This window comes from Natrix helvetica (genome assembly GCF_964273705.1).
Source record: "Natrix helvetica genome assembly, chromosome: 2".
NCBI lineage: Eukaryota > Metazoa > Chordata > Lepidosauria > Squamata > Natricidae > Natrix > Natrix helvetica.
In genome coordinates this window covers 81,052,477-81,067,939 of record NC_138552.1, presented here as the reverse complement: position 1 = coordinate 81,067,939, position 15,463 = coordinate 81,052,477, and the positions used below count along the sequence as shown (strand labels likewise).

Below are 15,463 nucleotides of genomic sequence, written 5' to 3'. Positions count from 1 at the left end.
ACTTGCATGTTTGAGCGATTTCTGATTTGCAGTTTCCATATTTAGCTTGGTATAATTTCATACTTAGCTTTCTAATGTAATAAAATTATAAAACGAAGGCATGAAAGCACAATTGATCGAGAGCTAATTCAATATTAATTTACAACAATGCATTTCTGTCCCACAAAGGCCGTTCAGGGTTGGAGAGAGCATCTTCTGGGGTTAGTTCTCCTATGGGAAACTAACATTTTATAATTGTCCATGCCCAGTTCTTTGTGAAAAGACAATCCTGTTATGGAAGCCATTTTATTATTATTTGTACCACACGTTTCCAAATATCTAGATGCATCTCTAGCCACAAAGTTTGTCTTTTGATTTAAGGAGATGTTCAACAAATCTTCTAGCATCGACTCCCCCCCCCCCATATCCTCAGTACAGTAGTTCTTAATGATACCTCAAAAGGATCCCCCAACTGAGAACATTTTATTCAATGTGGAGGACTTCATGAATAGAGATGTTTTACACATGTATACATGCATGTTCACATATAAAAGTAATCCCAGAAAGGAGCAAACCTCTTAAAAGATCTTCCAAGGCATTACATTTCGCTTTCAAGAACAAAAATGAAACGTTTTCAAGGGAAAGAACCAAGACAGTCCAGTTCCCTTTTGGAAAAGCACCTTGGGGACAACCATGACCTAGATGATTTAGAATATCCATAGATCTGAAGACATATAATATAAAAGAGAGGAAAAAATGGAAGCACACAATTTTTGTTTTGTGCATGAATTCCTTTGGGATCTGTTGTTTTGCTCTTCAGCTGATAACATCGCAGATATTAACAGAACAGAAGAGTCAGGTGTATAAAGTGGGCCATATCTGAGAAACCATGTTCAGTTGCAAAAATAAACTTTAGATAGACTTTGTGTTAATTAGATAGTATCCTAAGACGTAGAAATATGTACTGGATTATCATAAAAAGAAGTAAGGTAGTAAGTAATGACACAGAAATTCGTGGCCAGCTGTATTAGCTGTGCGTTGCTGAAATGGCCTAAAGTTCTATATCTATTGATCTCCTACATGCTGATTAAAAGTTGGCCTTCCTCACCATTTTAAAGATGACAGCATCAATAATGTAGTACAACTACTTGTTGTACTACGCAGGCAGCATATTGCTTGATGTTTGTGTTTATCTGTTTAGTACAATTTTAATTTCTAAACTATGCTACAGTTCATATGGAAGGGTTTGCAAATAACATTTAAATATGTTTTGTGTTTTCAATAAGTTTAAATCGGGTCTTATTGTCTTCTGCAAAGGCCAGAAAGTCAAATTCTATTAGCAATATATTGCTGTTTTTAGACTTTTGAAGATGCTTAAAGAACAACTTTGCCAAAATATTTGTTCAAACAACTTTTTAGAACTCAAAACATCAGGAAACATGGTTTCAGTCTGCTCAGCTGATACAAGCTCCTCAATATTCTGGTTCTAGCTGTACTATCCTTCAACAGGAGAGCAACTATTGTAAGCTTGTTTGTAATTTAGCTCTCATGCTGGATCACAATTAACAAACTATAGTTTGCACACTCCATTCATGCCTCTTTCTGTCATTCAGTGTTTGCTTGCTTGCTTGCTTTTATTTGTTCAATTTCTGTCTTGCCTTTTTGCCTGCAGGACATTCAAGGCGATAAATTCTACAATAGAGTGTTTATAAAAATTAAACACTATGATTATAAACAAAATTAAAATCTATTACATAAAGATAAAGTATTTCATTTTTTTAAAAGGGGTGATTAATATAAATGGAAAACATACAGCAAAGTAGCTGCACACATCTTAAATCATGAATTAAATCTTTAGATTTTTTTTATTTTTAAAAAAAATTAGTTATGGGAAGTGGTATAAAAATGTAGCCAGCATATCTTTCAGCAATAGAACTTACGCTAAAAATACCCCATTTTCTTTGCATGATTTCTGCCATTGTTACTATACTTCAAAAAAAAATTGTCTGAATGGTTCCATGTCTATTTAGTTCCTAGCCACTTTGAGATTTCTTTTAACAGCAGAAAATATAGAAACATTTAAATAAATTAATAAATAATTATCTGATAGCTAAGAAAACAGTTATTAAAAATCTGTGTTTCCTTTTACGAAGACTCAGCAAGACGAAACCTAGAAATGCTGCTGAGTCTTCACACTGGGTCAGGACAAAAGTATAGTCTTTAGTTCAGTGCATATGTTTTTTCAGGAAAGGAGTGCAATAAATTGAATTGCTATGAAAGTCACTGCTTAAACTAAAACATTGATCTTTTAGAGCCACTTACATATTGTGGAGAGGGAAAGAAATGGCATTTATATACAATTAATCACAGTCACATTATTGTATTAAATTCAAGGTGCTCTTTGATGCATGATACGTTAGTTATTTTATAGAGATTAAAATCTCTGTTTTCTTAAAAGTTTAGACAAGGCTTATTTTATCGGATATAAATATAATCACTAGATCTTTAAGAAAAAAAATGCTAACTTCTAGACAATGGCTAAGTAGAGTTACATGGATAGATTTTTTAAAGAGGTATTCTGATGATTTGGTGATCTGGGAAACATTTATTTCAGCGTATATGTAATGCATTTCTTCTTGTATTTAAAATCTTTTAAATGCTTTATCTTGAATTAAGAATTAGATTATTTTACCAGTGCATGTTAAGAGATGCTGTATTGAGTAACCCTAAATTAATCAACCTCTATTACAAATGCCTCTTTCCTTCTTGAACAGTAATATAAGATCTTTGTGTAATTTTGGATCCTTTCCTATAAGTTGCATGTCATCTGTGTATCACCAAATGCATGCTTTCAAAGATACTGATTTTTTTCTCTTTTTTTTCTGGAGATTGAATAATTTTAAGTGCTTTTTATTTTCTTTCTTTTAAAATTGAACATTAATATTTACTTTGTTTCCAGCTAAGTTTATAATATAATTAATTGCGAAATTCCAGTTGTTCTTTTATGCTTTGATTAATAGAAAAGCATATTCATGTAGCATTTTGTAAATGTGTACAATTTTATTTTGCATTATAATAATTTAAAATTTATTTTAAAAAACTGTTTCTCCCTCCCTCCCCACTACTACCACTTGGGGATGTAAGGTTTGTACCATATAAAATGCTAGTTTGCATGCATTCATTTAAATACTAAAAACTGTAGTACTGCTCGATCCATATCTGACTGCTAGGTTTCAATTGACAGCTGAGGATATGTGACTGGACCATGAATCAAAACGGCAGGCATTTATACCCCAGTGCCAATGAGGATACATTGGGAATTACTTGGCAAAGGTAAAATTTTAATTATTTCCACACCTAAACTATCTTGGGTTCTTCATTATCTGTATAAGTTGGCCTCCAGGATTAAATTTGTCAAAATTTTAACTGTAAAATATCTAACATCTTTTGAATTACATATTTAGGTCAAAGGACCTTTGAGTTAAGCACTTAGGATGCCAAATACTGATACACCGTCAAGTATAAAACTATGTGAAAAAAGCAATATAGCAAAAATGGATAGGCACTTTGAAGTTTGGAAATGTATATTATGCTTATATTATATTAAGAACGGTTTTAGGAATAAAATACATGACAAGAATGGGTATATGATATTAGGTAATAAAAAGGGATAATACCCAAAGGAACTATTTGAGAAATCACATGATAGAATTTACGAATTTAGGAAATGTTCTGTAAGGTAAGATAAAACTGTGTCTTATAGTTAGCTACACTTAGCTCGCCTTTCCTTTCAAAAAAATACTTTTAGAGTAAGTAAAGTGAAACGGCTACTTTGAAATAGATTCTGATGGGAAACGTTTAACATGCTAGTTGATATGTGTAATTAAGTAATTCTGAACCTTACAGAATTCCTCCTGATTCAATTTGATAATGTCATGAAAAAGTATTTCCTATTTCTTTCCCTTTTCCTCAAAATATCATTCCAGATGATTTCCCAAATACAAGAGTAAATCCTTGGAGAGTTTCAGGAGATGTAATGGAACGGGAATGAAAAGAGTGATTGGCAAGTGGATCTTAGGCACATTCACTCTCTTCAGTGCACGCACACACAACGACACATAGATGCACACATATATTCAAATCAGTTTTCCTTCTCATTTTACACTAAAGGCTACAAAGTAAAAGTATGAAATCCTTTCTCCTGATTCTCTTATCTTCTGCTATAGTCCTAGAAATTATCACTCATATTTTAGTGGGCTTTCTAACTTGAATACAGATAGTCCTCAAACTTAGGACCACAATGGAGCCCAAAATTTGTTGAGTAAGTTGTGCCCCATTTTACAACCTTTCTTGCCACCTTTCTTGTTGTTAAGTGAATTGCTGCTGTTGTTAAGTTAGTAACATGGTTGTCAAGTGAAACTGGCTTCTCCATTGACTTTCCTAGTCTGAAGATCACAAAAAGTGATCACATGACTCTGGGATATTGCAACCGTCATAAATACATACTAGTTGCCAACGTTTCAATTTTTGATCACATGAATGTGGGGATACTGCAATGGTCATAAGTGTGAAAAACAATCAAAAGTCACTTTTTTCAATGCTGTTGTAACTTTGAACTGTCACTACATAAATGGTTATAATTTGAAGTAAATAATTGGTTATTATTACCTGTTATTTTATTTAAGAACTGATAAATCTGAATAGACTGGATTCTTTGTCTTACCTTACAATGTAAATAGAAAATGATCTCCATAGGTTCATTTTAACCAATATCTTGTCTTGAAATATTTATGTCTCATGCTTAGTTTTGTTCAGAAAGTTTATTTAAGGAAACATATTTTATAGCTACTCTTTGAACTGCCTTAAATGTCTGTTTGTTCTCTCCAAAAAATTAACATATTTCTAATTTATATATTTTGTTTGTTACGTTCGGTACAGGTTATGCACATTTTCATCATCACTGTCATAGTTAATCTTTAATCCCCCCAAAACATAGTTTTGGAGAAAAAAATATTAGTTAAATATTCTACATTCTGTAAATTCTGGTTCTTCAATTTATTGTAACTGATTTTGTGAATACCTTCATGAGACAGAGTGTAAACAAACGTATTAAAACATATTATGACTATTACATGAACTATTAATAGGATTAGGAACATTTTGGATTCAAATCCATCATACTTCCAGTCTAGATGGAGAAAAGGCAGGAGTGAACAGAAGTGTGATCATTTTTTCCAGTCAGAATTTAGTTAATTTATTCTACAAGGAAGCTGGGCATTGGATTTGAAGATGTCATGTCATTTTTGATACAGATAGTAGCTATGTTTTGGGAGTGCAATTTTGAAAGGGCATTGGTCCATTCTTAAAGGTATTTTCAGAAGAGCTGTACGGTTTTGGAGAGGAGCAAATCCAAGCTAGGCTTCAAAATACATTCAGAACCCCACATTATGAGTCCCTTGTCTTAGTGTGAATGAACAGCAGACCTTGATTCAAATTTTACTGGGTGATTTTGCCTACGTAACCTTAGAAAAAAGAGATTATTTTGGGCTAGGCCCAAAACTGATGGTAATTTATTTTTTATTCACAACATAATACTATTGTGTAAATAAATGTTTGAATAGTGCCCATACTGTTTCCTGAGATTTTCCCTTTTTGCCTCTAGCATTCTCACCATAAAACTTCCACTGAATATTGTTTACTTATAAGCCCCTATTTTCCTTTTTTTTAAAATAACATCTATTTTTTTTATAATCAGCTCCTAACTAGTCTTTATAGGGAAAATATTCTAAACATAGTAAGCATTGCCCAAATAATTTAGCAATAAGTTTTATTTCCTTTTAGCATGATTTAAATAAAATTTAATTAAGCAAGAAAGACCAACAGTTCCTGGATATTTGTTCTAATATAAATTCAACCAGCATGCAAATATATAAAATTTTAGGAATATCTTATATGCTGTATGTGTGAGATTATTTGAATTGGAACTTAGTTTAAGAAAGTCAATCTGTCTCTGTCTGTCTGTCTGTCTGTCTGTCTGTCTGTCTGTCTCTCTCTCTCTGTGTGTGTGTGTGTGTAGAAAAAAAGAGAACTTTTGTTCAAGGGTTTTGATGGAAGGTCAATCTGGGGCAAACCGTATTGCATCATGGCATCATTGTTCAAATGAAGTAAACTACATGCAATACTTGATTTGTGTCATGACATAATTTGTTTTGTTTCTATGATGTCATGATGTAGGTAATGCCATCATTGTTTCTATTCAGGAAGATGCAATTTCTAATGTTTGGTATTACATTGAACTATATATTTAGAAATGCTTATCCAACGTACAGCATGTAATATTACCCCTTACTGCTGAGTAAGGCCATAGTGTTGAACTATTAGCGGTTGTGAACTTTTTTTTTTTTAAACAAAGTTTTATTGGTTTTTTTAGTATTTTGCAAAGGAAAAAGGTAGGGGAAAGGTTACAAATTTTGGCAACTGCAGTGTGCGGTAGGTGCGCCCCCCCTCCATACTCATAGTATACATTTGCACATAATTCATTATTAAGTAGTAACATAATAACATATAGTCAGCATATAAATTCAGTTGATAATTTCGATCAGTTTATGTCAGGTGGATTTTCTTACTCATTTTTGTGATCTGAGCTTTCTCGGTATTGCCCCATCTCCCCCCGCCGACAGGGCTCCGGCCCCTCCTGTGTCCTGTGTATCTGGTGAAGGATCATCAGGTTTTTCTAGGAGTAGTTTGTTTTTTTCCATAATGGCCTGTACCTCTATGGGTGTATTAATTCTAACTCTTGTCTCCTCCCAGAATATTAGCATACCTTCAGGCATCAACCATCTAAACCACATCCCCTTCTGGTATAATTTATTCGCTAATTGCGAATAACTTTTTCTTTTTTCTCTCACTTTCTTGGGGATCTGTTTCAGAATGGTTATCTCCTTATCTTTGTATGTCAGGGCTTGCCCCCTTTGTGCGCTCAGAATTTCATCTCTTGTGCTTTTTCTGAGGAATTTAATGTGTACCTCCCTGGGAACATTGTGTGTTCTAGCATAAGCTGAGTTCACTCTATAAACCAGGTCTATTTCCCACCCCATCTGTTGCTTCTCTTTCTGGATGTAGTCAGCCAAAATGTTTGTCATAATGTCCCTTATATTTTCATCATCTGTCTCTCTCACATTTTGAAATCTAAGATAGAAAGACATTCTCTCAAACTCTATTTTCATCTGCTGGGTGTCAAGTTCTTTGTTTCCCTTCTGCATCCCTTCCATCCCCTCCCTCATCTCAGCCGCCCCACCCTCCAAAAGGTCCAATCTCTGTGAGTTCTTATTAATTTTGGCCTGGTTCTCTTTAATTTCTTCTTTCATCTCCTGCAGTTGTTTCTTTATTTCCTCTTGTCCCTGTAAAAGTTGCTGAAACATTTGTTGAAACTCCATCTCCGTAGATTTAGGTTACATCAAAGCTGTTATTGTTGATTGTGTACTAGGACTGGAGGTTGCAGATGTCGGGGCAGAGGCAGCAAAGCCAGGCTTTCCAGGAGGTGGTTTTTTAGGTGGCATTCTTTGTACAATAAAAAGTTCAGTCAGTATAGAGAATGGTCAGTCAGAAAGGCAAGACAGCCAGGAGAGTCCAGGAGACAGAAGGTCCAGGCAGAAGAGAGTTTTTGTTTCCACTGGCCCTGGCAATAGAGCAAAATTTCCACTCCAGGGAGTTCAAAGGACAGCAATCCACAAGAGATTTGTCTGAGTAGCATGGAGACAAAGACCGGAAGCCTGAAGTTTTAAAGGTGGAGTCAGATTTCACATTTCATAAAGACAACGGAAGTGTGCCATCTTGCCCTGCCAGCTTCGGGTTTAGAGGCAAAGAATAAAGTTTTCAAAGTTCAATGTTCCCAAAGTTTCCAGATCATCATTGTTTTAAGGTTTAAATCTGAAAATTCACTTAGTAGGGGCGTGACATCATTGGTTGGCTCTCCCCCTCCTCCTCCTTCCCCTGGGGCTAAGAGCTAAATCGTTTCCAGCCGCCTGTCCAAGGGAGGGGGGGAATCCCCCTCCCTCCAGCCGCGCCTCTCCAATTCAAGCCGAAAGTTAAGTTTAAACAGCTGACTTTCTTGTTAAGATTGTTAGAGTTGTTAAAGGGAATGGAGGAAGTTCACGCCTCACCACACCGCAGCCGCATCCTTCTATTCTCTTTTTCTCCGATCAGCCTCACAGCGAAGACGCTGGAGCGTCTCCCCTTCGTGCTCCCCGGTGCCTGGAGCGAAGTGGGGGGGGGCCCCGCCGGCTGCCGCCGATCCAGGGATCCCCCGCAGTGCCGCCCCTCCGGCAGGACACCTCTACGGGGCGTCCTGTGCCCCCCAAGGAGTGGGAAGCCCACCGGGGATGCGCGGGGCGGGCAACACTTGCCCGTCGCCGTCAGCCGCCGGAACCGGAAGGCGGTTGTGAACTTTTAAAGTTTTCAGCCAAACTTTTCAAAAATGTAACATCAGGGCAATAGTTATCAGGTATTATTAATGTGTTTTCTAAAAAAGCAGATACATTTAATTCGGTTTTATAAAGGATTGTCCTGAATGCCAATTTAAGTTTAATTTTGCTGTTCTCAGATCCTAAATTAACATTTCTTGCTTTCAGTTTGCCATCTTGCCAGAGAAGTACAAAACAACCGTTAGCTTCTTCTTTGGGCTCAGAACACTGAAATTCTTTTCTACTCTATCCAAGTGGGGAGGTGTCAAAACATAAAACTTTGTGGAGCAGCTTTCCTTGCTCCCCTTCCACTCCGAAGAGCTGTTTTGTTGATGTTAAGCAAGTCAAATGAGTTTACTGCATGGGAAAAAGAAGACTGGGAACTTTATTTTACTGTCAGAACAGCCTTGCATATTAAAGCTTCTAAATGTAAACTTAAAAAAAAGAAAATCAGTAGCAGTAACCTCATTCTTCTTTTGTTTCTTTAAAATAAATTACCTAATATATCATACATTTGTGTGGACTAAAATTGCAGACTCAGTTTTTATAAATAAGAACCGTGGAATGAAAATACTGACTGATAAAATCATTGGAGTACAGGAGGTAGCTGGGAAGGATTTCTGGCTTGTATCAGTTTGTCACTATCTCAGTTATAGTTTCACCCAGCTCTCTAATAAAGAAAGATGTGCAGAGAATTATGTTTCCTTTCCATTTAAGCAAACATCTTCGGAACACTTCCTAAGAAATTAATTGTATTCCAGCCAGACTTGCCTGCTGCCATCCCACAGGAAATGGGTCAGCAATCCATTAAGATGCCATTAGATAATCTAATTTGGAACTTAATCTCTAAATTAACCATGCTCTATACTTGAAGCATACTTGAGAGAAAGAAAAAAAAGTTTGTTTGAATCGATAGGGAAGCTGAAGCGTGAAGAAGGCTGTTTGTTTTTTCTGTAGCTGTGGTCACGTCTCAAGCCGTCTGGTAACCAGGAGAAACCAGACATGATGTAATTCCAGATTGAACTTGAACTTCAGGGGCTGAGAATGGGAAAACAATAGACCATAGGAATCAATAATGTCCATTTTCCACATGATTATGTTTGGCACTTTAAATTAACATTTATGGAAAAAGCAGCAAAACTACAATATGACCAACATGGGGTGCAGAGGGGAATTAACAAAGGGAAAGAAAGAAAACAATTTCTTCAACTGTATTTTGTGAAACAAGAGATGTCAATAGAGTAAACTAGTTGTTTGTTCTGAGTACCCTTTTGTTCTCTTAGGTAGGATAAACTTAATCTTATGTTTCCTGTCAGATGATTTTGGCGGTGCTTTTAGGAAAGGAGGAGCATGTTTTGAAAATGCTCTGTGCTGTGAAGTGGACTATTAACCCCTTGTGGATCCCAAAAATGTATATACTCAATTTTAGTCTGCGTAATGTCTTCAGCTATAAATAAGGGCATAGTTTTTAAGGAGATGTTTCTCTTAACATTTACAAAATAAAATAAATATATGGTAATGATTGGCTACGTCAGTGCCTGCAAAATTGTATCATGGACTTATTAAGCATCTCTTGTGAAGGAGTTTAGGAGAAAAATAAACAATGCCTCTATGGTTTTATCTTTTAAGAAATAACTTCTAAAAGGACTGAGATGAAGCAAATTAAAATTTTGTTAGGAAAAGGAGATTGATATGATACAAAAATAAACTTTTTGGCTGATCTCTCTTGTACTGTATTTTAAAACAATGTGTCAGTGTTACACCCGGGCCATTTCTCCCCCCCCCTTCCTACTTTTTCAGTCACCAAGGCCAACAGAGGACATGGTGACAATATTGTGTTTCACTAAAAGAAATGCAGCATATGGCCCCCCTTTAAAGCAGTTTCAGGACAGTGTAAGGAAAAAGGAAAAGGTGGATGAAGCTCATTCAACTTAGTATACATATTTGATTGCTTTTTTTGTAAAAAAACAAACAAAAAACAAACAAACCACTATTCTGTGGAATTTTTACCATTGAAATGCTTAAGTAGGAACTTAGGCGTAATGGTTTCAGGAGTGGAAGGAGGGGCGAGAGCAAGAGATGCTGACTCACTTTCTGATTTGTTCTATCAAAAGTTAAAAATAAGTCCTGCTGGTATATCCTGTATACAGGATGAGGAACCAACAGATGTGGCAGCAGGAGGAACAGATAAGCTCTGAAATAATCATGAAATTTGACACTGAGTGTATTAATTATGCATATGAACAATTGATCCCAAGAACAGGATGTTTGTCACTTGGGTCTAGTTATTATATATTCAAGACATACTGCCATTTCTGCCTATATTAATATCACATTCCATTCTTGATCTTTGGAATAGTTTCCTCAGCACCCTCTTAAATGTCCAGAATGTCTAAAGTAGACCATGATAATTTTCATTACTGACACAATAAAATCCATCAGAAAGTGTCATTTTGTAATATCGGTTGCTGGGATGTGGGGAACAGTATTTTATCTTGCAAAGCAACTCCTTAGTTAGAAATTGAACTTGGCTTCCTTTACACTTACTGTTTTGCTTTGGAAATGCTGCATGTGACATTGGTACAACCAATACTGGTAGTTTCATCTCTTTGTCTTACTTAAAAAAACTTGGTTAACCAGACAACTTGGAATGTAAGAAAAGAACATGGTAAAAAGTATGGTATGAAATTAAATTAAATTAAATAATAGATGAGTTATGTCGTTATAAAATGAAGAGAAAGGTGATTAGTGGAATAAATTTAAATGATTTTGTGTACTAGAGTTGATGAATAAATGCATGGAAGTAAAGACTCAGGTTTAAATATGATTGAAGGGGCTAAAATATAAGTCAGAAGGTATAGATTTGTGACATCTGGGTTGTTTTGGGTGTGATTAAAAGTATGAATGGATTGATTTATAATACATCCATATTAAGCTTCAGTTAATGGTGATGATAATAGAATGAGAGATGAGTTTAGGAGTAAAAAGCTCAACATTCTATATTAATGTGATGTAGGAGAAAAAATCATTGGGTGACATAAATAGTTGAGTGGAATTGGACCTTTTGGAAATTCCAAATTGAATGAGAATGATGATTTATAAGTATGAGTTTAGTTGAAATTCTTTTTGTTTCAGATGCACAATTTAAGCATAAATCTATTCATGCCTATTGATGGTAGAAGTGATGTAAATATACAATAATTTGATTGAAGATAAAGTGTAGAAGGATGATGGGACGTTCACACTTAGGAAGACAAATCCTTAGGAAAATATAAAAGACATAATTTATCAACCAAATGGAAAGAATAAAAAGTAGACATAAAGACATTATAAGTGTTTAAAACAGAACAAAAAGGCTAATGTCATAAATTACCACAAAAGTGTGTTTAGTTAATCTAGAAAGTATGGGAAAATATTTGGCTGATTACCATCTTTAAAGCGCTCCATGGCACGGGACCTAGTTACTTGCGGGATCGCATCCTCCCACATACATCCCTGCGGCCAATTCGCTCACACAGGGAGGGACTTCTCCTGGTGCCGTCCACTAGGCAATGCCAACGGGCGACACCAAGGAGTAGGGCCTTCTCTGTGATGGGCCCAACCCTCTGGAATGACCTCCCCCCCGACATTAGAACCACTTCTGACCTCCGCTCCTTCCGGCAAAAATTGAAGACTCACCTGTTCCGATTAGCAGGCCTGGCATAATTACAACTGTCCCTCCTGGCAAATGTATTATTATCTGGTTATCTTAGGGGTTTTTTAATCTGTTGTGTCTGTTTTAGGGATTTAAAAAATTTATATTTATATTAGCTTTGTACAGTTCTTTTAATTGCATTTTAACCTCCTCCAAACTGTACATATTTAATTATTTGATTTTTTATTGTATTTTGTGATATTCTCTATGGACTGTACACCGCCCCGAGTCCCTTCTGGGAGAGGGGGTGGTCTAGAAGCACCAAATATAAATAAATAAATAAATAAAATTAAAAAATCTATGGTTGAACAAAAAAGCATAGAATGTTAATGCAAAAAGTGAAAGTAAGAGAAAGATACTATATATTTATTTATTTTATTTATTTATTATTAGCGTTTATATACCGCCCCCTCTCCCGAAAGGGACTATATATTGTATAGATAGAAAAAAATGAAGAATTATTCAAGGAGATGAAGAAGACATAAAATGAAGCATTTGGCAGAGTGAATGGATTTAAAAATAAATATAATGAAAAGATTTGTGATGAATTGAAGTGAAAAAACATTGGAAGGAATATTTTAGAGGTTTCTATGGGAATGATAAAAAATATTTCAAAAAGAAGAATTTTAATGGATGCTAGTAGTGAAAAAAAAATAAATGTCATAAATTGACATTTGAAGTCAAATTGACAAGTTGAAAAGTAAAGGATAAGATTTCGAAAAAGAATTGAATATTATGTTAATATTGAAGAAAAATGTTGAAAAGTAAAACATAAATACTCAAATTTTAAAAAATATTAAAATACGGATTAGGTTTGCTAATGGAGTCACTTTGATTTATTTAATATGGGTATAAAGACTGCATCTTTGCCTGAGGATTGGAGAATGCAGTTGATTTCCTTCACACAAAATAGTAATAGCAAATGGTGAATGCAAGAAGTACAGTAAGTTATTTCCTTAAGTATCCATGGGAAGATGTTGGGATGTATGGTGAAGCTTATGCCAAACCGAAGGTGGCAGACCAGTGGTTTTTTTCTTTATTGCTTCATTGACAATTTATATCTGTGAGAAAGGGAAAGTGTATAATAAAGCAAATAGGCTTGAATTTTGCAAGAATGCAATTTAAAGTTCAGTGCTAAACGTGAAATAACTAGTATATGATAGAAGAATGTATGAAAAGAGATGAAATACTTGGCAAATAATTCAGTATTATGCAGGGAATAAAAGAAGTACCAGTACGTATAGTATTCTCTTGATTATTTAATAAAAGTGTGAATAAATGTGTAAAAAAAATTAACTGGTTCTGGCAATAGAAGTGTTTTGAGAACTGAATGCCTCTTATTGATGAATGAAAATTATTTGCAACAAATGTTAGATTGTATGATGAAATGTACAGATCTGAAAACAAATGATTCAAAGTAGTTGTGTTTGGTAATGAAAATGGAGTGAATGAATGAAAGTTATAAAGGGCAAAAACTAGAGCAACCCAATGAATTAATGTATTTTGGTAGAATGTAGACTAAAGTTGGACAAAAAGATGGAGAAAATTAAGCCCAATTAAGTTGTATGAATGACTATTGAAAAAAACAAAACTTGTTGCATATAGGAGCATGTTTCTGTCTACTCTATTTAGTAGTTTGTTTGTAAAAATAATAAAGGTGGGATACAAACAAATAGTTCAAAGTGGTGAACTTATCCAACACATCTTCCTTTTCCCCACAACAACAACCCCGTGAGGTGGGTTTGGCTGAGAGACAGTAACTAGCTCAAAGTCACACCGCTGGCTTTCATAGCTAAGGCATAGAGTAGTTTAGAAATATGTTTGGTAAAACAACAAAAGATAAGGTCAAGGATAAATGAATGAAGAATGAATGTGAACTATTTACAGAAGAGGATTAGTACCAAAGGTATGCTTAGATGGTTCTGTTTTATAGAGGAAAGGATTGAATTGTAAAATAAAAATAATATTATCATTGTTATTGGTTGCACAGTCAGCTAGATTTTTACATGGACATGGCATTTTTGTGTATCTATTGAATTTTTACCAAGGGACAGGTAGATATTGTTAATATACCTAATATTAAAGGTGTTGTTGCCAGATGTAAGCTGTTCCAAATGAAGCTTCTGCCTTTTGCAATTGACTAATAGTGATTTTGTCAATGCTGGTGGCATTCAAGTAGTGCTCCAGAAGTTTTGGTATTGCACCCAAGGCACTATTACTATTGGTTGTATCTTTGCTTTCTTTTGCCATAGTTGTTCTACTTCTGATTCCAGCTTTTTCTACTTTGGGATTTTTTTTCCAGTTCATTCTCTCCTATTCTGATGTCTCCAGGTATTCCAATGTCCACTTTCCAGATTTTTTTTGTCTTTATTTTGACCAATTTTTAAGTCGGGCATGTGATGTTGCAAATGCTTGCCTCCTTGAATTCTAAAATCCCAGACACTTATAGGAAAGTGGTGTTTCTTACAGATTTTCCAACGCATCGTTGTTATTACTTTGTTTTGTCTTTATTTTTCATCAGTATGCAATTTCTTTGCAGTGGTTAACTAGTGGTCCACTGTTTCTTCAGCTTCTTTGCATAAACAGCATTTGCCGCTTGTTGCTGTCTTCTCAATTCTGGCTTTATATATGTTCTTAAGGCTTGATCTTGTCCAACAAGAATTAGTTCCCCTGTCTCTTTTCTTCAGTTTCCTGTTCTTAACCATTGCCAAGTCTTTCTTATTATCTACTTAGCCAATTTTTTTAATGTACGTTTTGGCCATGTAATACTTTGTGTTGCCATGTTTCTTTTTTAATCTATATTAGATTTTTCTTATAGGTCATTTTGGTATCTTCCCAATTAAGTAAGTCCATATTGTATACTAGCTTTAATGCATTTTCTTCACTATCCTTCACATATTCTTCCAATACCTCTTTTTCTTCTTCAACTAGGGCGTGATTCATTGTCTTCTGGTCTTCATATTCAGGGCTTCTGTTTCAGCTTGAGTACAGTTCAAAATTCCAGCTCTGTACCTCACCACTGGTATATTATCCATTGACTTGATAATATTTCTTCCACTGAGTTTGGATTTAACATGATCTTCACTTTCTTATTATATTCACTTCTGACCTTCAACTTGACTTCAGTGCAGTTGATGATGTCAGCCTGAAGGATGCCTAGGTATTTGCATTGATCTTCATCCAGATTGGTGATGTTATTTACATAGGACAACTTGATTCCTCAGTTTTCACCATATTCCTCTGTTGGGTGTTAAAGATGGTACATTTTTCTAGTCCAAATTCCTTTGCACTATCTTGGCTATAAATGGACAGCTATTCCATTTCAGGT

At 35.0% G+C, this 15,463-nt stretch overlaps 1 protein-coding gene across 7 annotated transcripts in view; it reads left to right on the top strand.

Annotated features, from left to right (window-relative positions):
- NFIB (nuclear factor I B) overlaps positions 1–15,463 on the top strand; it is a 234,868-nt gene that overhangs the window by 206,748 nt on the left and 12,657 nt on the right. For 4 of the 7 annotated variants that reach the window (XM_081943227.1, XM_081943221.1, XM_081943220.1 and 1 more), the window contains one exon: positions 3,224–3,312. The exons of the other annotated variants lie outside the window; for them this stretch is intronic. In XM_081943227.1, coding sequence (XP_081799353.1) covers positions 3,224–3,312 — 89 coding nt within the window. The remainder of the gene's footprint in view (positions 1–3,223; positions 3,313–15,463) is intronic. 7 annotated transcript variants of the gene reach the window in all.